This window comes from Bos indicus x Bos taurus, chromosome 8, assembly GCF_003369695.1.
Source record: "Bos indicus x Bos taurus breed Angus x Brahman F1 hybrid chromosome 8, Bos_hybrid_MaternalHap_v2.0, whole genome shotgun sequence".
Taxonomy (NCBI): Eukaryota; Metazoa; Chordata; class Mammalia; order Artiodactyla; family Bovidae; genus Bos; species Bos indicus x Bos taurus.
The window spans coordinates 1,687,415-1,714,474 of NC_040083.1; the positions used below are offsets into that span (position 1 = coordinate 1,687,415).

General features: G+C 48.2%; 1 protein-coding gene across 2 annotated transcripts in view; it reads right to left on the reverse strand.

Moving 5' to 3' along the window:
* The window catches only part of MFAP3L (microfibril associated protein 3 like), a 52,858-nt gene that overhangs the window by 12,656 nt on the left and 13,142 nt on the right, over positions 1-27,060 (reverse strand). For both annotated transcript variants that reach the window (XM_027548941.1, XM_027548940.1), the window contains exon 2: positions 7,141-7,563. In XM_027548941.1, coding sequence (XP_027404742.1) covers positions 7,141-7,432 — 292 coding nt within the window. In that variant the 5' untranslated portion in view covers positions 7,433-7,563. The remainder of the gene's footprint in view (positions 1-7,140; positions 7,564-27,060) is intronic.

The window sequence follows — 27,060 nt, forward strand, 5'->3', positions numbered from 1 at the left end:
TGTCCTCTTTCACATTCATCAAGAGGCTCTTTAGTTATTCTTTGCTTTCTGCCATAAGGGTGGTGTCATCTGCATATCTGAGGTTATTGCTATTTATCCCGGCAATCTTGATTCCAGCTTGTGTTTCTTCCAGTCCAGCGTTTCTCATGATGTACTCTGCATATACGTTAAATGAGCAGTGACAATATACAGCCTTGACGTACACTGACATGAAAAGCATACACACTAGCATGTGTAAAATAGAGAGCCAGTGGAAATTTGCTGTTTTGACTGGGCACTCAAAGCAGGGCTCTGTAACAACCTACAGGGGTGGGAAAGAGGGGGAGGAGAGAGGGAGGTTCAAGAGGGAGGGCACAGATGTACACCTATGGTTAATTCATGTTGATGCATGGCAGAAATCAAAGCAATATTGTAAAGCAATTATCTTTCAATTAAAAATAAATTAAAAAAATTAACATCATGACCAAATACAAAGCTCTTAGAATTTCCCTTAAATTATTTCTTAGAAGGAAAGGATTTCTCTTTTTCCTTGGAGAGGTCTTTCTGTGAAAGGGTAAACCACTAATGTATGGTTAATCTACTCATGGATAGGAGTAGATATTGTTTAGTCCTTAAGTCACGTCCGACTCTGTAGTGACTCCATGGACTATAGCCCGCCAGGCCCCTCTGTCCATGGGATTCTCCAGGCAAGAATACTGGAGGGGGTTGCCATTTCCTGCTCCAAGGGATCTTCCTGACCAGGAGACTGAACCTACATCACCCATGTCTCCTGCACTGCAGGTAGATTCTTTACCACTGAGCCACCTGGGAAACCCTGATAGGTGGTACAAGAAGGTTAAGTCTCTGCTCACAACCTCATTTAGACATGAAGGATCCGTTCAAACAAGGTTATTTTCATGAAACCAACTGAAGACTTTCCAGGAGGTGAGGGTCCTGACAACGTTTACACAGACAGAAAGGAAGTGCAAACACTCAGTCGAATGGCGCCGCACTGAGTCCACACTTGTCTGGAAGTGTGGGGCCTGTTGTCCAGTATGTGAAATAGAGGAGACTCAGGGAAGGCATCCAGCCTTTCTACAAAACAGACCTGAACACGAACGGAGCCCCACATGGCTGTCATGGGGCTTCTGCAACAGGTGCGAGCCACCCTTCCCGCCTCCCCAGAGTCCACCCACTGCAGAGACCCAGGGCACAGACACCGTAGCAGCCAGGCCCCCGTGCCCCAGGGTCCCATCCTCCTGGGTGGCCTCTTCAGCCAGTCCTGGGGCTGCTAACAAGCTTTTTCCTACATCACATGGGGCCAAGGAGCCTGGGATCATCCCGGCTTAGTTCAGCTCTCTGCTCAGGAATGGGGGGGAGGGACAGGGGAAAGCTCAGGGTGTACACAGCCTGCTGTTGTGCTCCGCTTTAAAGGATCAAGAATACCTGAAAAGAAGCCATCTTTTCATTTCCTGGCAAGGGAAACATCTGACTCGCCAGCTAATTCAACCTGATAATCTTCATTTTTATAAAAGTGCCAAGCACACCACTCCATGCAGGCTGGCAAGAGTCTCTTCTGAGAGCGCCCAGCACCGGGTGGAGAGAAATAACTTCCTGTTTTGGCATCTTGGCTCTCCTCATCTGAGAGTGATAGGGAAGGCTCTTCCCACTGCTCAGACTAAAAGCTGTCTGGGCTCACATCCCAAAGGGAGCACCACTCTGAAGAAACACTACACACGGCGGCCCATTAGCAGGCTGGCCTCTGACATGATTCCTTCTGGAAAATGAACCAAAGTACCACTTTTATGGGAGACTACATTACCGGTTCTCACAGGTGACTTAACTGACTGTGGAATGATTCTTTAGCTGGCTAAGATGCTTCTTTAGGTGGGACCAGGGTTTCTCCAGTTGATGATGGACAGAGAAGCCTGGTGTACATGGGGTTGCAAAGAGTTGGACATGACTGAGCAACTGAAATGAACTGAACTGAACTAAGGGTTTTTCCACTTGGGCTGGCATGTTGCATCAGATAATTCTTTGGAGGGCTTCGCTGGTGACTCAGGGGCAAAGAACCTGCCTGCCAATGCAGGAGACACGGGTTTGATCCCTGGGTGGGGAAGATCCCCTGGAGAAGGAAATTGCAACCCACTCCAGTATTCTTGCCTGGGAAATCCCATGGACAGAGGAGCCTAGCGGGAAACAGTTCCTGGGGTCTCAAAGAGCTGGACATGACTAAGTGACTGAGCAACAACAACACTTCTCTGTAGCGGGCTGTCCTGTGCATTGTGGGATGTTGAGAATATTCCCGTTTTCTACCCACTAGATGTCAGTAGCATCATCTCCCCCTCCTTCCTCTCCTGCCCTGTCCGCGACTACCAAAGACGCCTCCAGACTTGGCTGGTATCCTCTGGGTGAGAGAACCACTGGTTCTGGCAAAAGGAAAGTACACTGTGTGCATAACACCCCCCAAAGCATCCACATGCACTGCTTTCTCCACGGCCGGAGCACATGGGGGTCAGCGGGCCTCTGCATACGGAGGGAACGTGCCAGGAAGGGGGAGGTGGCTGACGGAAGAGAAGGTGCCTCCCTTGCCATCACAGTGTCATCTCAAGATTTTAAATAACACTGCAGGGATAGACATGCTTTTTAGTTTTTAGTTTTAAGGTTGAGAACTTGAGAGAGTGAATACGAAATTGCTCAGAAACGTATTTCCTTTCTTTACAAAACACACCGTCCTATGAAGCAGAGACAGAAGCACTTGGGATCTTGACTGTGACAACACAGAACGAGGATGAAGTGACCGGTAACAGTGATGCAGCTGCCGTTTCCTGATGTCGTGGTGTATTCTAGGTACCATTGTTGTTCAGTCATTAAGTTGTGTCCGACTCTTTGTGACCCCATGGACTGTAGCCCGCCAGGCTCCCCGGTCCATGGAATTTTCCAGGCAAGCATACTGGTGGGTTGCCATTTCCTTCTCCAGGAGATCTTCCCGACCCAGGGATCGAATCTGTATCTCCAGCATTGCAGGCAGATTCTTTACCACTGAGCCACCTGGGAAGCCTCTCCAGGTACCATACTGAGCATCTAATACATCATGGAAGGCTCACAACCCTCCCTGGAGGTACAAGAGGATTATCTCTGCTTTACAGATGGGAAAACTGGCTCCAAAAAGTGGAGGAACTTGCTCAAAGAGCCGTCATTGTTCTGTTCTGCTGAATTTCCAGTGGTATATTAACAGTTACACAAATTTTGTCTAATTTTGAGGAATCAACTTTTTAAATCTCAAATATTTAACTTCCTAAAAGAAGAATTTAGTGTAGCACTTTCATGGGTTCACACACTATTCCTTGCTTCATCAGAGAGGCAAACAATGATGTACACTTAATGCTGTGGGCACGGACTCCCTCCTGGATATGCTGGATTGGGGGGAGATTCACTCAGGTCTGAAGATGTGACCAGCACAGTTTTCTGTGATCCCTTGGCAGGAGGAGGTAAAAGCATCTCACAGGCTACTAAAAACATCTGCAGGAGCAGAGGATAAAAACACCAGAGCAATGTAAACTAAACCAAAATTCATAACAATGAATTCTACAAAGGTGGAGCAGCCATGAAAGAACTGTGAACTTCATAGAACTCAGCTAACTCTGGGTGTGTTTATTTTCAGAGATAATTCTTAATTATTTTTGGTGACAGAATGCTATAAGAGAATGGAGAGCAAATCCACAGGGAAACCTAAACCCTCACTTGAAGTAAGAATTTCCAGCATAATTGAGCCAGGCATGATTGCCAGGCCTGTGCCTTTTCCGGAGCAGACTTTCTTGAAATTCTTGTTATTTATTATCTGATAAAGGTGCCAATGTGCATTTTCATGGTTTAAAGTCAGAGTAAGAAACTACAGCAAAAATACACTGGAGAATTCATGCCTGAAATAATAGGGGCATTTTTATAACACTTGCTGGCACTTACATATGGCTACTCACCTGTAGCAAAAGAAAAACTGAAAAAAGGACATTTTGTGGCCATGTGTGGTTGCTCACATTATTGGAGCTCTGGGTTATTTTTGTAAAATGGTGGACCACCTCAAACATGTCCTTTGCATGTGTGCTAAGTCGCTTCAGTCGTGTCTCACTCTTTGTGACCCCATGGACTGTAGCCCACCAGGCTCCTCTGTTCATGGGATTTTCCAGGCAAGAATACTGGAGTGGGTTGCCATTTCCTCCTTCAGGGAATTGTCCTGATTGAACCTGGGTCTCTTACATCTCCTGTGTTGGCAGGTGGGTTCTTTACGACTAGCTCTACCTGGGAAGCCCAGGTGCATCCTTCGGTGAACTCCAAAAAAAAAAAAAGAGTCCCCCAGAAACAGATCATACAGTGGCCTCTCCTGATCTGTGGCATTGAAGTGATAACACGAGGGACAGAAAGCAAGCCAGCTGCTGTTCCCACCAGCGAGGGGCAACAACCGATGCCTTCTAGGACCCGCAGGGCTGGCATCAGGAACAGTTGCGTCACTTTCTCAGCACTAGCAAGAAATGGAACTATTAAACACTCCTGGAATCGCAGAGCACGCATGGCGGGCAACTCACCAAATGGTTCTGAACACACCTGGTGTACGCATGCTTCGTGTATGCATCACGGTGGGGGCCTAGCACTGCCTCTTGGTGACGGTGATGGGGCTGGTGCACCAACCATCCAGCCTCTCATCTGTTCTGTCTGCTCAGGGGCTTTCACCACCCCTTGCCTGCTGACACCTGGAGGAGCAGCAGGTGCTGGTAGGCACAGAGGGAGAATAAAGCCCAACCTGGCCACGCCCTGCTGAGTCCTGTCTTCTCCATCCCCCTGCTTCTCAATCCAGACCCGTGAGGATCAAGGCCACGAAACCCTCACGCCCACTGTAAGGGCCAGAAACAAACTGGGCAACACGGTACAGGGCCTTAGTCAAAAGGGTGGTTGCTGATGGGAGTTACGCTCGCCTTGTTTGATTTCAGCAGTGGTCTGTGGCTCAGTGGTAAAGAACCTGCCTGCAGGAGATGCAAGAGATGAGGGTTCAATCCCTGGGTTGGGAAGCTCTCCTGGAGAAGGGAATGGCAATCCACTCCAGTAATCTTGCCTGGAGAATCCCATGGACAGAGGAGCCTGGTGGGCTACAGGGGCCTTGGGGTCACAAAGAGTCGGACGCGACTGAGCGACTGAGCACAGCACCAGGCAGCACTGCAGCGTACGCATGTAACTGACATTCTAGGATGTTAGTGCTGTTCCCACACTGTGGCAACCACCTCTTTGTTGAGTTATTAATGAAATACCACTCCATGTAAACTCCTAGCTGATCAGCCCAGATCTATATCCTGGTTAGAAGGTGGACATCTTCCTGTCATAAATGAAGACTTTAAGACCTTGGCTCCTCGAGTGGCACACTGATGCTCAAATTTTATGCTGAGGATAAACGTTCCATTTCCGCTGTCTTGCTCAGTGGTTCTGAATATTACCCCGTGTTACTTGTGTCCTGAAATGACTGTTATTATGTGAGGTAATCACTAGAGCTGAGCTGGCACGTTAAGTACCAATATTACAAGTTCTTCTAAAAAATCTAGTGTGTCTTTCCTCATGAGGCTTTAGAATAGCCAAGGGATTTGTCAGCACGAATGCAGCTACAAACAGGACCGGAGGGCTCTGGAAAACGAGCCATGAACCTAGCCTCTGCCTCCAGGCCACCTGTGTCTGCTCCTTCCACCCCCGGTGCCCACAGATGGAAGGGAAGTGACCCCAGGTGACTCCAGGGTATTCAACCACCCAAAGCACAGAGAGAGCCATGAAGCACAGGTCCACCTGCCGAGACTGACTGGTCACCATCGAGATCTCCTTGGAGTGGTCAGTACGACTCCAAGACAGACCTCGAAACATCACTGCTGAAGTCCAGGCCCACTCTGTGCCCATACTCTCCTCTTGCCAGGACACAGGGCTCAGAGTCCCTGCCATGGCCCTCTATACATGGGACCACCTCTGCTCCAGGCCCAAGGGGGCAGCAGACTCAGTCTGGAGTCCCTGGTCACTTCAGTGTCCTTGGAATCCCTAGCCCTGCAGAAAAACCCTTGGGGTCCAGGGACTTGAATATGTGCACATTGCCGTGATTACCATCCCCTCACAGGTGTGACGTCACTTCCTCCTGACTTACAGTGAGAGGAAGGGGCTGGACTGTTCCGTCTGCTCACCGTCAGTATGGATCAGCTCTGTGACCAGAGTAGTATCAGCATGGAAGGTTCTGGTCACAGCTAACGACCACAGGACCAGGGAAAAATCACATGAGAGAGGGGCTTCGCCTGTGCAGTCTCCAGGGTTCCTTCTAGTGGGCAAGTTCTGTGGTCCCATCATTGCTTCTCCCTCTTGCAGCCTCCCCGCCACCTCCTGGCCAACAGTCTAGAAACTTCAGTCAGGTTGCCAGGAAACACAGGTGATCTGTGGCTGCTAGCGAGAAGCTGCACAGAGCCTGCTTTCAAAAAACGTGACCTCGAGGGACTTCCCTGGTGGTCCAGTGGTTAAGAATCCACCTGCTGATGCAGAGGATATGGGTTCAGTCGCCCGTCCAGGAAGATCCCACACGCATCGGAGCAACCAAGCCTGTGCACCTCAACTACTGAGCCTGAGCTCTAGAGTCCACGTGCCTCAACTCCTGAAGCCCGTGGGCCCTAGAGCCTGTGCTCCAGAGCCAGAGAAGTCACCACAGTGAGTAGCCCCTGCTTGTACAACCAGAGAAATATGGCACAGCAACAAAGACCCAGCACAACCCAAATAAACCAATAAAACGTTTTAAAAAAGCATGGCCTTTAACAACCGCTACATTCCATGAAACCAAGGAAAACTCCCTTATGAATGAGACACGTAAGGAAAACCCACTATATTCCACCCCTACAGCAATTAGTATGCATTATACTGTAACATTTTAAGAGGTTTTTTAAAAGACACTAATGCTTGCCTTTTGTTTTCTGAGTCAAGAGCGAAAAAAATGAATTCATTACCGCTGTGAATCCTTATCTAGTTCTCTCTCTTTCCTGAGAAAAACAAGACTCAAGAAGAGCCTGAAACGACATGATTAAGAACCAGAGACGTCTGGGGCACCCGCCCAACCCCTCCTCGTTTTTCTGACCCTGGACTAGTGGGATGGCCTACCTCCCCCTTGATCCTCCTCGTTCTCACTCAGCAGTTTGCCCGCCGAATTGTACCACTTGAACTGGGGTTCGGGAAGGCCGGAGACACTGCAGTTGATCAAGGCACTGTTCCCTTCCTTGACGATGATATGGTCGGTTCTGGCAACGACCACGGGCGCCGAGCCCACAGCCACGTTGGTGCCATTTAAAGTGCTGCTGGTCACACTGCTGGCGGTCGCCAGAGTGGATACTAGGATTAACAAGGGCACAGGAGGCAGGAAGCACACAGGCAGATGTCTCTTCACTCCATCCATCTTCTTCGCTTGTTCTTTACGGAGGCAGAGCCAGCTGGCCGGGGGAATCCTCTAGTGGGTGACACTCTGCTCATAGCAGGCCAGGGGCCAAACCTGGCCTGGCTCCATGGAGTTGGCTCCTGATTAAAAACCTGTTTAGAAAAAAAAAAAAGAAATGCATAAATACTAGCATTCATACTTTAAAATGATTATTTATAATATGTTAGAAACCCAGCTAAAACACATATCTGGCTAATTTTTAAATAGCACACCAAATATGAAGTTGTTCCAAACGTTCATGGAAATCATGATATATGAGTTTGTTACTTCTGCTACTGAAGCATAAGACTCCTAGCAGGAACAGCGTAACTTTGTATCACACGACTTGCAGGGCTCAAAGGCCAGCCCGGCTTTCCTCAGTCAGCACCTCGAGGCCTCCTCTCACCCCCTACCTGTCTGCTTGTGGACACCGGGGTGCACTGGGTGCTTAGAATCTCTCTCTGCCGCTGGACAGGCCCTCTTCCTGCTGCAGTGCGCCCCGGGGTCTCCCCCAGCATCAGCTGGCGTGTCCCTCCCCCGACTGGGACGCCCTTCCCCTTTCAGGCAACCACTCCCGCGCCCTCTGCCCCGGCGACCCTCCCCACCCCCCGACGTCACTCACTGAACTCCTCGGTCTCCATCTTCATGTGCCTCCTGGGATGCAGGATGTGACATGGTGGGTGGCTGCACTTGCTCACCCAAGATCTAACCCCCGCCTACTGCCCTCCCCTCCATCTCACCCACTAAGCACATGGCCACACCCCGGGGCCTTTCTCCTCTCCACATTCTAAATTCTGAAGTTCCAGGTCATCCTGAGGTTCTCAGTAGCCGTCCTGCCCTGTACCCCACCTGCTCAGTGCCCTCTCTGGGTTCCTGGTCTCCTGACTCCCCTCAGGCTGCCCCTGCTGCCCCGGCCAGCACCCGGGCACACAGACCACCACCCCCCCCCCCACCAAGACCACGTCCTCCTGCCAGCATCCAGCGGGATGCAACCCACCCCGGGACGTCCTGGCTCTCACCGCAGAGGCCTGCGCAGAACTGGGGATGAACTACACCCATGACGTGCTCGCAGAAACCAAGGCACGTCTCCGGCCCAGCCAGGATCCCAGCTTGCTGGTCCACTGTCCTCTTCCCTCCATGGTCTCTCCAGCTTCAGAACCAACACTGTGGCCCAGCGTGGTACAGCCTGCCCCCCACAGGGTGCGGGGCTGAGTCCCCTTGTCCGCCTCCCACCCACTGGGGAGGCCTCCTGCCTCTCAGCCGCAAGCCGTCAGCTGCCATCAGCTCCTCTAATGGGGACACTCGGTGTCCACCTGCTCTCTGTTGAAGCGGATCCTGTTCACATCACCAGTCTCTTCCTTACCAGACCTGTGGCAACTGTCACTGTGACAGCGGCTCTCCCCAGCCTCTCCTCCTGTGGGGTCTCTGTGCTCCACCCCCCACTGACGGTGCTCCCTGTTCTTCCCCAGCCCCTCTCCTCCCCCTGCGGCTAGTCCTGCCACCTCCCACCCAAGCACCCTCCAGGCCAGATTCCTGGTTCTGACCCCCTCCCTGCGGACAGTACCACCCACAGCTCATGCACTTCCTCACCAGGATGCTCTGTGGGGACTTGCGTCAGGCCCTCAGACCAGCCGGTCAATCTGCCAAACAGGCTGTGGCACCGTCTATGCAGGAAGGCACAGGGACAGTCCTCAACTCCACCATCACCCTCTTCCTCTCTGAACGTCCCTAACACCACACTGTGAACTCCACCTGCTGAACACTGCTTGGGCGGGCCCCCCGTTTCTGTGTCCTCTGAGGCCCTCCCTGGGGGTCTCCGTGTCCCCCTCCTAGGAGCAGGAAGGGAGCCTTCTGGGCTGACCGCCAGCCTTCAGTCTTGGCCCAGGTTCCAGGCCGACCCCTCCAGCCGCTCTAAACACGAGCCACATGGTGCCCCTACTTTCTGTAGCAAGAAGCTGCATCTTTGCGCTGCTGTGCTACACAATCTGGATTCCTTATCTCTTCTATTTAAAAAGAGTTACTGAACATCTACTATGAAAGTGAAAGTGTTGGTTGCTCAGTCTTCTCTGACTCTTTGCGACTCTTATGCACGGCAGGCCCCCAGGCTCCTGTGTCCGTTGGATTTCCCAGGCAAGAATAATGGAGTGGGTTGCCATTTCCTTCTCCACTGGGTTGAACTCACGTCTCCTGCACGCAGGCAGATTCTGCACCTGAGCCACCAGGAAACATCTACTATGGGCAGACGTTATTCTAGGTCCCCGAGACAGACGAACAGACAATACAGATCTTTCCTGTAGAGGTTATATCCTCATGGGAAAAGCAGAGTAAACACCATGGGTATAAGAACTTCGGATAACCACATATGCTTTGAAAAACACACCATGATGCACCTGAGTGCCAAATGAGGCAGTCCTAGAGAACTTCCCTGAGGGGGTGGCCTCGGAGCTCTTTGGGGATCACCCAGGCTCCAGAAAAGGGCACTCCAGGAAGAGCCAACCACTAAAGCAAATGGGGCACTACCAGATGTGTCAAAGAGGACGGGTCCAGATCTCCTAGGGCTCTAGAGGACAGACTAAGGAACCTGGATTTTATCAGACGTTCATCGAAAAATGTTATGCAGGGGAGACAGAGGATATGATTCCTCTTTTAAAATCAACTTTGCTCATGCTCAGTCACGTCTGACTCTTTGCGACCCCTGGACTGTAGCCTGCCAGACTCCTCTGTCCATGGGCTTCTCTAGGCAAGAATACTAGAGAGGGTTGATATTTTCTCCTCCAGAGTCTTTCCAACTCAGGGATCAAACTCACATCTCTTGCGCATACTGCACTGGCGGGCAGATTCTTTACTGCCAAGCCACTCACATCAGATCAGATCAGTTGTTCAGTCGTGTCCGACTCTTTGCGACCCCATGAATTGCAGCACGCCAGGCCTCCCTGTCCATCACCAACTCCCGGAGTTCACCCAGACTCACGTCCATCTCATCCTCTGTTGTCCCCTTCTCCTCATGCCCCCAATCCCTCCCAGCATCAGAGTCTTTTCCAATGAGTCAACTCTTCGCATGAGGTGGCCAAAGTACTGCAGTTTCAGCTTTAGCATCATTCCTTCCAAAGAAATCCCAGGGCTGATCTCCTTCAGGATGGACTGGTTGGATCTCCTTGCAGTCCAAGGGACTCTCAAGAGTCTTCTCCAACACCACAGTTCAAAAGCATCAATTCTTTGGCGCTCAGCCTTCTTCACAGTCCAACTCTCACATCCATACATGACCACAGGAAAAACCATAGCCTTAACTAGACGAACCTGTGTTGGCAAAGTAATGTCTTTGCTCTTGAATATGCTATTTAGGTTGGTCATAACTTTCCTTTCAAGGAGTAAGCGTCTTTTAATTTCATGGCTGCAGTCACCATCTGTAGTGATTTTGGAGCCCAGAAAAAGAAAGTCTGACACTGTTTCCACTGTTTCTCCACCTATTTCCCATGAAATGCCAAGCCACTGGGGAAGCCAAAAATCAACTTTACTGTGCTGTAATTTACAAATTAATAAAAGTACCCATTTAGGGTATGCATTTTAATAGGTTTGGGCAGATTTACGCACCCATGTAACCACAACAATACACAAGATGTGGAATGCTTCCATCATGACCAGAAGCACTCTCGTGCACCTTCCAGTTTTAGCTTTTCCATGGACCCACTTTGGTTACTTTGTATGTGGTGTAAGGAAGAACCAAGGTTCATTTCCTCCCCACAGGGGCATCCAGCTGTGTTTGCATCATCTATAGAAAATACCCTCCTTTTTCAGTGGCTGGCCTTGCCCCCTTGTCAAACACAATGAGTCTGTTTCTACACTCCTCCTGTTCCACTAGTGCTGATGTCTTTCCCGAGGCCAACACCATCCGGACCATACTGTCGACCTCAACATGTCTCTGTGGAGTCTGACATGTTCCCTGACACTTTAGATGCCCAGTGAATTGTTGAATGAATGAATCTGTCTTCAAAAGCAGAAATCATCATTCCAACTGTGTGGATAAAAACACTGAAGAGGTACTGGGGATGATAAGGCAGCTTCAGGTCACAGATTTCTTCAGTAGGAAAGACACACAGTCCCCACAGGGCTGGGTGCCTTCCTGTCCTGGACAGCCCACATGTGACTCTCCAGCAGCAACTAGGGGGCCCAGGATCATGACACATTACCCCCTGAGACTATGGTTTTCTCTACGTGGCTCATCTTGTGGTTTTCTTTCAGCAGAAGTTATCAAGCTGACCTGCTCCTTACCCAACAGTTAAGACATGGCCTCAGGTTTGAGAGCAACTAGGCGAGGATCCTGGAGTAGGCAATGGCACCCCACTCCAGTACTCTTGCCTGGAAAATCCCATGGATGGAGGAGCCTGGTGGGCTGCAGTCCATGGGGTCGCTAAGAGTCAGACACGACTGAGTGACTTCACTTTCACTTTTCACTTTCATGCATTGGAGAAGGAAATGGCAACCCACTCCAGTGTTCTTGCCTGGAGAATCCCAGGGATGGGGGAGCCTGGTGGGCTGCTGTCTATGGGGTCACACACAGTCGGACACGACTGAAGCGACTTAGCAGCAGCAGCAGCAGGCAAGGATTCTGGATCTAACCCCCCTGACAACCAGGCTGTCTGTTACTACTGGTAACAGACTTACCAGTAAAGACTGCTACAAGGATTTATGATCACACGTATGTCAAACATGCACTGCTTGGCTTGATAAATAAAAATTACTAATACAACGTACAAAGAATCCTTCACTGAAATTAATGCTTCTTGAGTTTACTCTAAGTTATATCACATCTTGTTTTCAGCTCTGTTGAATACATTGTGACTGCCATCCCACCACTGGAAATCATGACAACTGATTTGCAGCCATGGTTCCTCTGAAGGGGCTCAGATCCGAGAAGTGCGAGCACCATGGCCAGCACCTGTGGTCACTCCAACTCCCTAGAGGCAGGCGAGGACAGATGCTGACCAAGGACCTCAGGGAGAATGAGAAAGAAGTCATAGCAGGAGACAGGTTCTCATGAATATGTGCTGTAAATACACTGTGAGTTTTTTTTTTTTTTTTTTTGCAATTAGAGAGAATGCAGTAAATGCAGACTTTCAGTCAGTTCAGTCGCTCAGTCATGTCCGACTCTTTGTGACCCCATGAATCGCAGCACGCCAGGCCTCCCTGTCCATCACCAACTCCCGGAGTTCACTCAGACTCACGTCCATCAAGTCAGTGATGCCATCCAGCCATCTCATCCTCTGTTGTCCCCTTCTCCTCCTGCCCCCAATCCCTCCCAGCATCAGGGTCTTTTCCAATGAGTCAACTCTTCCCATGAGGTGGCCAAAGTACTGGAGCTTCAGCTTTAGCATCATTCCTTCCAAAGAACACCCAGGACTGATCACCTTCAGAATGGACTGGTTGGATCTTCTTGCAGTCCAAGGGACTCTCAAGAGTCTTCTCCAACACTATAGTTCAAAAGCATCAATTCTTTGGCACTCAGCTTTCTTCACAGTCCAACTCTCACATCTATACATGACTACTGGAAAAACCATAGCCTTGACTAGACGGACCTTTGTTGGCAAAGTAATGTCTCTGCTTTAAGCATAGTCAAAGCTATGGTTTTTTTCAATAGTCGTGTACAGGTGTGAGAGCTGGGCCATAAAGAAGGCTGAGCACTGAAGAATTGATGCTTTCAAACTGCAGTGCAGGAGAAGACTCTTCAGGGTTGCTTGAACTGCAAGAAAATGAAACCAGTCAATCCTAAAAGAAATTAACCCTGAATATTCATTGGAAGGACTGATGCTGAAGCTGAAGCTCCAATACTTTGGTCACTTGACATGAAGAGCTGACTCACTGGAAAAGACCCTGATGCTGGGAAAGACTGAGGGCAAAGAAGAGGGGGGCAGCAGAGGATGAGATGGTTGGATGGCATTGCCAACTCAATGGACATCCGTTTGAGCAAGCTCTGGCAGACAGTGAACAGGGGAGCCTGGCATGCTGCAGTGCATGCAGTCGCAAAGAGTTGGACACGACTTAGCAAATGATCAACCACAGGTCTGAGAAGCATGAGCACCATGGACAGAGCATGGGGTCAGTCTGACTCCCTGGAGTGGGGGGACGCCTGTGCAGATGCTGACCAAGGACCTCAGAGAGAAACAGAAAGAAGACACAGTAGGAGAGGTTCTCGTGCATATGTGCAGTGAGCACACTATGACATTTTTTTCTCCCCCGCAATTAGGAAGAATATGGTAAATGGGAGATCGTACTAGGCTTTAAGATGCATAAATCAGACGTACTTTCAAACAAAAGCTGGCCACATGGTTTCTACTTTCCAAGACACTGTGCAGGCCAGGACAAAGAGAAGAGGAGACTACTGTCCAATCATTTTCCAATCATGTCCATCAATGTTCTGGGCTAGAAACATAGTAACTGTTCCGGACTGGCATCTGGTTCCCTCAGAGACCTTACCAGGTAAGGGGCGGGGGCATCCCCTCCCACCCCACCCCCATGCAGGCCAAGTAGGGAGCTGACTCATCCCTCCCCTCCTTCCCCATCTGAAAAGTCACTGAGGCACTTAGAGAACAGAATGTGTCATTTATGGGCTGTTTGTAATCCAGGCGTTTTTACTGTAAAAACTCTCTGTGAACATTTATTTTCGAAAAGAAAGCATTTAATGCACATGAATGAATTAACAGTTTTTAATTAAGAATTCATCCTATTTCATGCAGTGCCCTTTCAAGTTCAGATTTTTACAAAAGTGTCTATTATGTGCCGGGCACACTGCCAGGGACCTGCGGAGTCAACACGCCATAGAATGCAGAGTTATAGGCCGTGTCTACTTACAGTGGCCTGCGGTAAGAGCCAGCAGTTAGTTCAGCGTGCTCTGCCAGTGCCGGGAGCATGGGGGTGGGCTGGCGACACTGGGAATGGGTGTTTTCTGTTGGCCTCCCCAGTACCCAGCCCCACTCCAGCTCTGTCCCCACCCCCGGAGTCCCATGGTGCAGACCCGAGTCCTAATTGTCCCAGGGCAGGTACAGCTTGTTCCAGACTCCCTGACACCCCTCCCACATAAGCCCTTGGCTTCTCAGGGACGCGGGGCAGCTCAGCAGACTCTTCTCCCTCCCCAGCACCCAAGGTCCTGCCTCCTTCCTTCCACACCCGCTCTGCAGCCACACTGGGGTGGAAGCCCCAGGTAGCTGCTCAAGAGGCAGGAGTCGCCAAAAGAACAGAAAGGCATCACGTCCCTTTGCACGCTGGGAAAACGTTCCACAAACGGACTTTGTTCAGCTTGTCAGACTTTGCACATGGTATCGCGAGGAGTTCACTTAATATCACCGTCACACTCAGAAAGACATTTCAGCTTCTGAAGAATAAATCACGAGGGCTAAAATCCACCAGCTTAAAACACAGTCCTTCAGAATACAACAAGGAAGGCCACAGATCCCCAAAACCAGGCTTACCCACAGCCACAATAGACGAATTGTTGAGGTTCATGGGTAAGCTCGGAAAACTTTCACAGAATACTTGACTTTAAAAATAAATGAAACTTAAGAGAAAACAGTTAGCAAGCATCAAAGGTCCTTTCTTCAGCTTGGCCCTTCCCCTACTTCCAAACAACTGCATTTTATCTAAATGCATTTTAATAAAATGCTTTGTGGCGTCTTATTTGCTATCTCTTCACCTATAATAAAACAGGACTATTGACCATGAAGCTCTGGAGTTGGAAGGGAAAGGGCCTCTTGTGTCAGGGTGTTCTGAACTACATGAATGTACATGATTGTTTTTTTCTTGGCAGGGTCCATGCTGGCGCTTCCCCATCAACTGTGATGAATAATTTTATACTTCATACAATGGCATTTTGTCACAACATCTACAAAGAGTCATCACTGGCTCTCACTTGTGCAGAAGTGATGTAAGCAGCACAGAGGCCTCCCCTTAGATAAGATGCATTCTTGATCGGTCCCTATTCCTCAGGTGCGGTGGGAAATCTCAACTTCCTGCGGAATGGAGAGGGCCGGACATGGTACGTCGTAGATGCTAACATTGAAAACTGACAGCCTTGGGACTTCCCTGGCCGTCCAGTGGTGAAGACTCTGCCTTCCAGGGCAGGCGGGGCAAGTTCAGTCCCTGGCTGGGGAGCTAAGAATCCCACATGCCTTACAGCCACCCCTCACCCCCACAAAAAACCCCATAAAACAGAAGCAATATTGTAACAAATTCAATAAAGACTTAAAAACAAAAAGAGTAGTCCGAATTGAAAAAAAAAAAACCCAAAATAAAAAAACACAAGACAACTGATAGCCAGCTGCCACCACCCTGGTTTGGCTATCTTCCTGGAGCTTCCTTTCCTGTGTCTTAGAATCAGTGAAAAACACCCACACTAACCTTTTTAACCTGGGCTTCCCTGGTGGCTCAGCAATAAAGGACCCATGTGCCAGTGCAGGAGATGCAGGTTGGGTCCCTGGTTGGGAAGATCTCCTGGAGAAGGAAATGGCAACCACTTCCAGTATCCTTGCCTGGGAAGTCCCATGGACAGAGGAGCTCGGTGGGCCATGGGGTCACAATAGTAGGACACAACTGAGTGACTAAACAAGAACAAACCTTCTTTTACAAACGTGGTTTAAAAATGACTTTCTTTTGCAATTTTAAAGAAAAATGAAAAATTCTACCAGCCCATTCTTTCTCCAGTCACTTAAGTATTTAGATAGTGAAGGTGACATCTGAACACGGGCTGTGCTGTGTGCTGTGCTTAGTCGCTCAGTCGTGTCTGACTCTTTGTGACCCCATGGACGGTAGCCGGGCAGGCTCCTCTGTCCATGTGATTTCCCAGGCAAGAATACTGGAGTGGGTTGTCATTTCCTTCTCCAGGGGATCTTCCAACCCAGCAATCGAACCTGGGTCTTCTGCACTGCAGGCAGATCAGGCAGATTCTTGACCAACTGAGCTACAAGGGAGATGCCCAAACACAAGCTAAGGGCGTCTAAAGCCAAGATGAAGAGTTGTGTGGAGCAAGCGTGTTCCTGCATGGGTGACTGCAGCCCAGCCACAGCATTTAAGTCCTCAATCAGCTGAGTTCTGTCTCAATGTCCAAAGTCATGTTAGAGAAATAGGGTCACGCAGTCCTTCTTTCTTCCTGACATGTACTCTGGCATGTATGCCTGTGCAGGGATCCTGATGCCTCTCATCACACAAAGCTAACTCCCCACCTGGACGGAGATGTGAAGGTTACAGGAAAGGAGGAAGAGCATCTTTGGAGGCACCCAGCATCCGTCCACACCACTGCACAGTAACTGAGGAGATTCCCTATGCCAGGCACACTGCTGTGGAGCACACGGGGAGGACAGGTCCTTACCCCAGTCCTCCAGAGTCAGGAAGGAGGACTCAGAGAGTGAACCAACAGTGACAGGGCAGTGGGACAACCGCCCCATCAGACAGGGCCCAAAGAGCCATGTGGTACCGCACAGGAGACTGCAGTGGTGCAGGCTCCAGGAAGAACCTTCTACAGGAAGTGACCCTGGGATCTAATGACAAAGGAGTTCGCCAAGGAGGCCAGGGGCCAAAGAGACCACAGTGCTTGGAGAGGACCTGGCACGTGGGGAAATGGATATGACGGTGATGGGTGGCTGAGTCACTAAGTCATGTCCGACTCTTGCAACCCATGTGCACTGGACCCCATGTGCACTGGTAGCCCTGTGCACTCAGGCTCCTCTGTCCACTGGATGCTCCAGGGAAGAGTACTGGAGCGCGGTGTCCTTTCCGCTTCCAGGGGATCTTCCACACCCAGGGATCGAACCTGTGTCTCTTGCATTGGCAGGCGAGATTTTTTTTTTTACCACTGAGCCACCAGGGAAGCCCCAGTTCAGTTCAGTTCAGTCGCTCAGTCGTGTCCAACTCTTTGCGACCCCATGAATCGCAGCACGCCAGGCCTCCCTGTCCATCACCAACTCCCAGAGTTCACCCAGACTCACGTCCATCGAGTCAGTGATGCCATCCAGCCATCTCATCCTCTGTCGTTCCCTTCTCCTCCTGCCCCCAATCCCTCCCAGCATGAGGGTCTTTTCCAATGAGTCAACTCTTCGCATGAGGTGGCCCAAATTTTGGAGTTTCAGCTTTAGCATAATTCCTTCCAAACAAATCCCAGGGCTGATCTCCTTCAGAATGGAATGGTTGGATCTCCTTGCAGTCCAAGGGACTCTCAAGAGTCTTCTTCAACACCACAGTTCAAAGGCATCAATTCTTTGGCCCTCAGCCTTCTTCACAGTCCAACTCTCACATCCATATATGACCACAAGAAAAACCATAACCTTGACTAGACGAACCTTTGTTGGCAAAATTATGTCTGCTTTTAAATATGCTATCTAGGTTGGTCATAACTTTCCTTCCAAGGAGTAAGCGTCTTTTAATTTCATGGCTGCAATCACCACCTGTGGTGATTTTGGAGCCCCAAAAAATAAAGTCTGACACTGTTTCCACTGTTTCCCCATCTATTTCCCATGAAGTTATGGGACCAGATGCCATGATCTTTGTTTTCTGAATGTTGAGCTTTAAGCCAACTTTTTCACTCTCCACTTTCACCTTCATCAAGAGGCTTTTGAGTTCCTCTTCACTTCCTGCCATAAGGGTGGTGTCATCTGCATATCTGAGGTTATTGATATTTCTCCCAGCAATCTTGATTCCAGCTTGTGTTTCTTCCAGTCCAGCATTTCTCATGATACACTCTGCATATAAATTAAATAAGCAGGGTGACAATATACAGCCTTGACGTACTCCTTTTCCTATTTGGAACCAGTCTGTTGTTCCATGTCCAGTTCTAACTGTTGCTTGCTGACCTGCATACAAATTTCTCAAGAGGCAGATCAGGTGGTCTGGTATTCCCATCTCTTTCAGAATTTTCTACAGTTTATTGTGATCTACACAGTCAAAGGCTTTGGCATAGTCAATAAAGCAGAAATAGATGTTTTTCTGGAACTCTCTTGCTTTTTCCATGATCCAGTGCATGTTGGCAATTTGATCTCTGGTTCCTCTGCCTTTTTTAAAACCAGCTTGAACATCAGGAAGTTCATGGTTCACGTATTGCTGAAGCCTGGCTTGGAGAATTTTGAGCATTACTTTACTAGCCTGTGAGATGAGTGCAATTGTGTGGTAGTTTGAGCATTCTTTGGCATTGCCTTTCTTTGGGATTGGAATGAAAACTGACCTTTCCCAGTCCTGTGGTCACTGCTGAGTTTTCCAAATTTGCTGGTATATTGAGTGCAGCACTTTCACAGCATCATCTTTCAGGATTTGAAATAGCTCAACTGGAATTCCATCACCTCCACTAGCTTTGTTCATAGTGATGCTTTCTAAGACCCACTTGACTTCACATTCCAGGATGTCTGGCTCTAGGTCAGTGATCACACCATTGTGATTATCTGGGTCATGACCAACATTATACAAATTTGTACATCAAGGATGAGCTGCACACAGGTAATGAGGGAGTGACCCCCAGATGAGGTTGGCTGCTGCTGCTGCTAAGTCGTTTCAGTCATGTCCGACTCTGTGCGACCCCATAGACGGCAGCCCACCAGGCTCCCTCATCCCTGGGATTCTCCAGGCAAGAACACTGGAGTGGGTTGCCATTTCCTTCTCCAATGCATGAAAATTGAAAAGTGAAAGTGAAGTCGCTCAATCGTGTCTGACTCTTAGCGACCCCATGCACTGCAGCCTACCAGGCTCCTCCATCCATGGGATTTTCCAGGCAAGAGTACTGGGAGTGGGGTGCCATTGCCTTCTTCAGATGAGGTTGGCAAGGTCACTAAACAATTCAGAAGGAGCTAGAACAAAAAGGTCTCATTCTACACTATGAACTACACTGATGTTCAGGCCTCTACAGCATCGTACGCTTGGTTATTTTTCTGATACACAAAAGGCACCTAACTTTTCAAAAATGGATGTTTTAAATCACTGTTTTTCAAACCTAACAATGAATGAGAGGTGCCAAGATGTCATCTCTGTAATACTTAATTTTTTTAATGGATCCGGCATAAAAAGAAACCCTTCTTGGGTCTTCATTTTTTTCCACATGCTGTGCCTTTTCTGATTAAAAGTTAGAATCATCTTACTCCTCTGCCATCATCTTCCACTTTTCCATGGAGAGTGGCATGGAAGCACATACACTGCCATATGTAAAACAGAGCCAATGGAAATTTGCTGTATGACTCAGGGGACCCAAACTGGACCTACAGGGGTGGGAAAGGGTGGGAGGTGGGAGGGAGGTACCAGACCGAGGGGACACATGCATACCTATGGCTGATTCATTTTGATGTTTGACAGACAACAACAAAATTCTGTAAACCAATTATCCTTCAATTAAAAAACAAATAAATTTAAAATAAATAAATATTTTAAAAAGAGGAATAAAGTAGGAGTCATATAAAATAAAACTCATAAATATAATGTTTAGAAAAGGAGAAAGAGAAAAGGAACAGTATTAAAGGTTTTCCACTAGTGTTAGTTGCTCAGTCGTGTCCGACTCTTTGCGACCCCATGGACTGTCGCCTACCAGGCTCCTCTGTCCATGGGATTCTCCAGGCAAGAGTACTGGCGTGGGTTGCCATTCCCTTCTTTACGGGATCTTCACCTAAGACAATTGTCAGGCAAGATAAAAACAGGTCTATTGCATGTATCTGTTCACAGAACAAGAATGTTAGGTCTGGAAAACCCTGGGCGTCTCTTCTCAAAGGTTTTTTTGTTTTTGGTGGGGATTTCTGTTTGTTTTAGTTTTTTAACACAAGGTAATCATGATGGTGTGATCACTCACCTAGAGCCAGACATCCTGGAATGTGAAGTCAAGTGGGCCTTAGGGAGCATGACTGTGAACAAAGCTAGTGGAGGTGATGGAATTCCAGTTGAGCTATTTCAAATCCTGAAATATGCTGCTGTGAAAGTGCTGCACTCAATATGCCAGCAAATTTGGAAAACTCAGCAGTGGCCACAGGACTGGAAAAGGTCAATTTTCATTCCAATCCCAAAGAAAGGCAATGCCAAAGAATGCTCAAACTACCACACAATTGCACTCATCTCACAGGCTAGTAAAGTAATGCTCAAAATTCTCCAAGCCAGGCTTCAGCAATACGTGAACCGTGAACTTCCTGATGTTCAAGCCAAATTTAGAAAAGGCAGAGGAACCAGAGATCAAATTGCCAACATCCGCTGGATCATGGAAAAAGCAAGAGAGTTCCAGAAAAGCATCTATTTCTGCTTTATTGACTACACCAAAGCCTTTGACTGTGTGGATCACAATAAACTGTGGAAAATTCTGAAAGAGATGGGAATACCAGACCACCTGATCTGCCTCTTGAGAAACCTATATGCAGGTCAGGAATCAAGAGTTAGAACTGGACATGGAACAACAGACTGGTTCCAAATAGGAAAAGGAGTACGTCAAGGCTGTATATTGTCACCCTGCTTATTTAACTTATATGCAGAGTACATCATGAGAAACACTGGGCTGGAAGAAGCACAAGCTGGAATCAAGATTGCCGGGAGAAATATCAATAACCTCAGATATGCAGATGATACCACCTTTATGGCAGAAAGTGAAGAGGAACTAAAAAGCCTCTTGATGAAAGTGAAAGAGGAGAGTGAAAAAGTTGGCTTAAAGCTCGACCTTCAGAAAATGAAGATCATGGCATCTGGTCCCATCACTTCATGGGAAATAGATGGGGAAACAGTGCAAACAGTGTCAGACTTTCTTTTTCTGGGCTCCAAAATCACCACAGATGGTGACTGCAGCCATGAAATTAAAAGACACTTACTTCTTGGAAGGAAAGTTATGACCAACCTAGATAGCATATTAAAAAGCAGAGATATTACTCTGTCAACAAAGGTCCATCTAGTCAAGGCTATGGTTTTTTCAGTGGTCATGTATGGATGTGAGAGTTGGACTGTGAAGAAAGCTGAGTGCCAAAGAATTGATGCTTTTGAACTATGGTGTTGGAGAAGACTCTTGAGAGTGCCTTGGACTGCAAGGAGATCCAACCAGTCCATTCTAAAGGAGACCAGTCAGTCCTGAATATTCATTGGAAGGACTGATGCTGATGCTGAAACTCCAATACTTTGGCCACCTCATGTGAAGAGCTGACTCATTGGAAAAGACCCTGATGCTGGGGGGGATTGGGGGCAGGAGGAGAAGGGAACGACAGAGGATGAGATGGCTGGATGGCATCACTGACTCGATGGACATGAGTTAGGGTAAACTCCAGGAGTTGGTGATGGACAGGGAGGCCTGGTGTCCTGGGATTCATGGGGTCGCAAGAAGTTGGACACGACTGAGCCATTGAACTGAACTGAATTGAAGACAGAGAGACGAAAGAAGGTAAGAGACTGCCTGGGGACACACAGTTTAGTGGCTTCAAACCAGGATAAAAAGCCATGCCCATATCAGATCTGATAACATATTAAAACCTCTTGGCTCCATAAAGGTAGTTTTTCATTGTTCTGGCAGCTGAGACAGACACTGAGGGCTGTTCTAATCACAAGAGTATCTTTCAGAAGAGTTTATTGATGTTTTGGCCTGTATTTTACATCTTTGAATTCTCATTTCAAATGATCAGGCTAAAACAGTTTGGGGCCCAATTAATGAAAATCATTACTTGATCAGAGAGATACTTCCTCAGAAATCTGACAGTCCAGGGAATAAACCAGACCTGGGGACTGAATACAAATGGGATCAACCACTGGTGAGGGGGTGCACTGTGCTGCCAAACCTGTTCCCGAAGCATGGCAGGAGGTGGACAGAAGGTGAGGATGCTGCATTGGCATTCTTCTCTCACCTCGGACCCCGTGATGATCAGATCACTTATCAGACTTAAAGCTGGTACAGAAGCATCTTGAGCTGTTTCTCACTTTCTCCTCCTGTCTCTATCACTAGGCGTTTTCCCATATTCTCCTTCTACTTATAAAAAAAAAACAAACCTGAAACTAAATTATGTCCTTTCAAAACATTCTTCCTATCCTTTGGAGAGTGTATATAGGGAGATTCGATCAAACGTCAGTTTGATCCCTGGGTGGGAAGATCTCCTGGAGAAGGAAATGGTAACCCACTCCAGTATTCTTGCCTGGAGAATGCCATGGACAGAGGAGCCTGGGGGGCAACAGTCCATGGGGTAGCACAGAGTCAGAGATGACTGAGCATGCACGCATGCTGCTATAGGGAGATTCAAATTTTCATTCGAGAGCAATTAATTTTCTCTTATTGGCTAATCTACAGCATAGCTTCAGCTGACCTTCCATCCTTCCTTGTTTAATTTCACTGTGAGTCCATTTTCAAGACACTCATGATGTACTTTGTAAATAAGCTCCTCCGTGCAAAGTGAGACCAGGCAGGAGCTGGGGCGCATCTGGGAGCCTAGACGTCTCCACAGGCCAGAACTGCCTTCCCGCCTGGAACAACAGGCAGAGGTGCCCACATTCAGGAGTGATGCGTGATGGATGTGCTGATCCTGAGCCCTGCCCACGAGTCCAGTGCTCTGCCTTGATAGAGGGGTAGTCTCCTCCCCCGACAGGCTGCATAAACCAGAGACCAATATTCTTAACCTGCTTCCTAAATATGATGTTCAGGCTTGAAGAGACTGTGCACTTAGATTTTCTCAGATTCTGGCATACATAGTAAACACTTAAGGCCGTGGCAGAGAAAGCCCCTTTCTCAACCAATCTGCCTGTACATGGACGACCTCCCACTGGTCAATGGTGATGCCCCGTGTGGACTGGGTGGGGGAGGGGGGTTTCTCCACTGACTGGGGTGCATGGCTGGTTATTTCTTCTCCAAACCCACCATCCTGTGACCACAACAAGCAGGGGTGTGGCTGTGCTGTGGAGGGAGGGAGCTGGGAGGTGTCAGTCTGCAGACGAAGGTCCTCCTGCAGGAAATTAAGCGGGACAGAACACCAGATTGCCAGCTGCCTCTGAGCTCTTCCTTTTGATAGACTACCTTACTGGTTTTCCAAATGGCTCAGTGGTAAAGAATCCACCTGCAATGCAGGAGACAAGCGTTCGATCCCTGGGTTGGAAAGATCCCCTGGAGAAGGGAATGGCTCCCCACTCCAGTATTCTTGCCTGGGAAATCCCATGGACAGAGGAGCCTGGTGGGCTACAGTCCATGGGGTAGGGCTGCAAAGGGTCATACACAAGTGAGTATACACACATACACACACCTTACTGGGCATCCACGCAGACCCTGCTTTCCTCCGAATTCCACCCATTTCTTAGGAATTCTAGGTAACTGTGCCCATTCTTTACCACAGATCTAAGTTTCAAACATAAATCGCGGTTTCCCTAGAGCTCAGCCATCAACATATACTTGTGGGAGAGGCAGGGCACTGCCCATGAGCCCCTGGACGTGGGCAGGGCCAAGGACTCAGGCCTGCGAGGTGAGTGAGGTTTATGGGACTCTGGTACGTACCTATGATTGAGGAAATGGCATTTATATTTCACAGAGTCGAAACCACCCCTCATTCCTGGTCTCCCTGGTGTCTGATTAGTGCCATTGAGAGTTACCGCAGAGGGACTGGATCACCTGGGGAGTCTTCCTTCATCAGAATAAAATCTCATCTATTTGAGAAAATATGCTTATAACTGCAGAGAGCAGTTAGAAAGCTTTTATTCTCCTTACCAGCCCCGCTGCCACAAAGTGGTCACATGAGTGCTCTTAACAGGCTCTCTCTAAGAACCAGGTCTTAACAAAGACAGAAGAGATGTTGTAATTCCAACTCTACTAGATTCAATTCTTGTTCACAGTATGAAAACAACATCTCTTATACTCATCCGGCATTTATGATTTATAAGACACACCCTCGGATACTACCTCTTAGAGCCTTGCCATGACCCTATGACATGGGAAGGACCGTGTAGATCTCTCTACACTGACAGCGAAAGAGGCCAAGGCCAAGCTGCCCGCTGTACAGGGAGGCCCCGCGGACCCTGTGGCCCTGGCTGGGGCTCCTGCCACCTGGCCACAGTGACTGGGGGTCGGAGGTCACGGCCAGGGCACACTGGGTAAATGCCACTAATGGCCAAACTGCTGTGACTGCCATTTTCAAATGGTGATTTTTAAATATTTTCATATTTTTTAAGTTATTGTTTTAAAATTTTGGATATAGAGCAATAATTTCCAAAATGCGTTTGAACCAGAATAACCTTCTAGCTGAGTTCAATGCATATATCTTAAGGTCAATCTTCCCTAAAGTTTAAGTGTGTTTCAGTGTGACACTGTGGAAAATTATCTTCACAAAAATACCAGAAGAAAAGTCGAAAATGTGGATTTAGTGTTTTCCATCACAATAAACTGGAAAATTCTTACAGAAATGGGAATACCAGACCACCTTACCAGCCTCCTGAGAAGCCTGTATGCAGGTCAAGAAGCAACAGTTGGAATCAGACATGGAACAACAGACTGGTTCCAGATTGGGAAAGGAGTACGTCAAGGCTGTATGTTGTCACCTTGCTTATTTAACTTATATGCAGAGTACAGAACGTGAAATGCCAGGCTGGATGAGGCACAAGCTGGAATCAAGATTGCCCAAAGAAATATCAATAGCCTCAGATATGCAGATGACACCACCCTTATGCCAGAAAGTGAAGAAGAACTACAGAGCCTCTTGATGAAGGTGAAAGAGGAGAGTGAAAAAGCTGGCTTAAAACTCAACATTAAAAAAACTAAAATCATGGAATCCAGTCCCATCACTTCATGGCAAATAGACAGGGAAAAAAATGGAAGCAGTGACAGACTTTATTTTCTTGGGCTCCAAGAAAATCTGCACCATCACTGCAGATGGTGACTGCACCCGTGAAATTAAAATATGCTTGTTCTTTGGAAGAAAAGCTATGACCAATCAATACAACATATTAAGAAGCAGAGATATTACTTTGCCAACAAAGGTTTTTTCAGTAGTCAAGTATGGATATGAGAATTGGACCATAAAGAAGGCTGAGTGCCGAGGACCTGAGGCTTTCGAACCCTGGTGTTTGAGAAGACTCTTGAGAGTCCCTTGGATTGCAAGGAGATCCAACCAGTCCATCCTAAAGGAAATCAGTCCTGGGTGTTCATTGGAAGGACTGATGTTGAAGCTGAAACTCCAATATTTTGGCTACTTGCTGCGAAGAGCTGACTCATTTGAAAAGACCCTGATGCTGGGAAAGATTGAAGGTGGGAGGAGAAGGGACGACAGAGGATGAGATGGTTGGACGGCATCACTGACTCAATGGACGAGTGTGAGCAGGCTCTGGGAGTTGGTGAAGGACACAGAAGCCTGGTATTGCAGAGTCAGACACGACTGAGCAACTGAACAGCAACAATGCACTCTCTGAAGGAAGCTTTGCCTCTCTAGGCTCTAACGGGAGAAGGCCCTGCTAGGCTGAGCACACTCTCCAGGTGTTCTCGATGACTTGTCAGGTGGGCAGTTAGATTCCTCTCAGTGATAAAAACAATTAAGACTCAGTCATCTCAATCAACTGGAACTCAAAGTATTTAGGAGGCCCACTGTTATCAGTTCATACTGCTCTGGGGCTTAAGAAATTTCTTAAGACCAGATCTTTACACTCAAGGCACTTATATTCTTGGTGATACTTGTATACAGAGCAATACATAATTAAGTGCTAAACTGAGTAAATACTGCAGAAATTGAGAGAAAGACCAGCTGGAAAGGTCCCAGAATGTTCACTGGGGTTGGCCAGGACTTGAAGGGCAAGAAATGGAGACAGGAGAGTTTTCCAGCAGGAGCGATGGCTTGGTTTAGCCAGGAGGGCGTGGCCCACCCATTAAAAACAAACATCTTCCTCACAGTACATTTTAGCAGGACTCATGCAGCAAGAGCCAAGTCATTGGAAAAGACTCTGACACTGGGAAAGAGTGAGGGTAGGAGGAGAAGCAGACACAGAGGATGAGATGGTTGGATGGCATCACCAACTCAACTGACATGAGTTTGAGCAAATTCCCCGAGAAAGTCAAGGACAGAGATCCTGGCAAGCTGCAGTCCAATGGGTCACAAAGAGTCAGACACACTTAGCCACTGAATCAGCATCAACAACATGCAATGCATCTGCTGTGCATGCTCATCTTGAGAATGCCAGCATATCAAGGCGCTCCTTCAGTCCAGGGCTTCTTAGGAGCAATGATAAAGGATGAGGACAGAGATCCATTACTCCAGTGGAGGAAGAGGAGATAACCAGAACCCAGAGAAAGGAAGAGATGGACCCGCTACAAAGGCAGAAGGGTCAAGCCTACCAGAGGTCCTGGGGTCAGACATACAGGGGAAGAAGCCCAGCCCCCAGTAAAGCAGAGGATTAGTAATATTCAAGCATTTTCTGGAAATTAATTTCAAGTTCCTCAAAAGCATTTTAAAATGGATTTCAAAAGCCAGGTTATCTTTGGGATGTCTAATGAGAGCTAGACTCACTCAGAGACCAACACCTAGGGCTGTCCAAGCCCCGAAGGACAAAAACCTTCCTTCCACCCAGTCCAGGAACAGAAATCTATAGGATGAAACTAACAACAGCATCTGAGAAGCGAGAAAGCTCCACAGCTGCTGGAAGTTTAAGCCATTCCACGGCCATCCTGGGGTGTGCACACC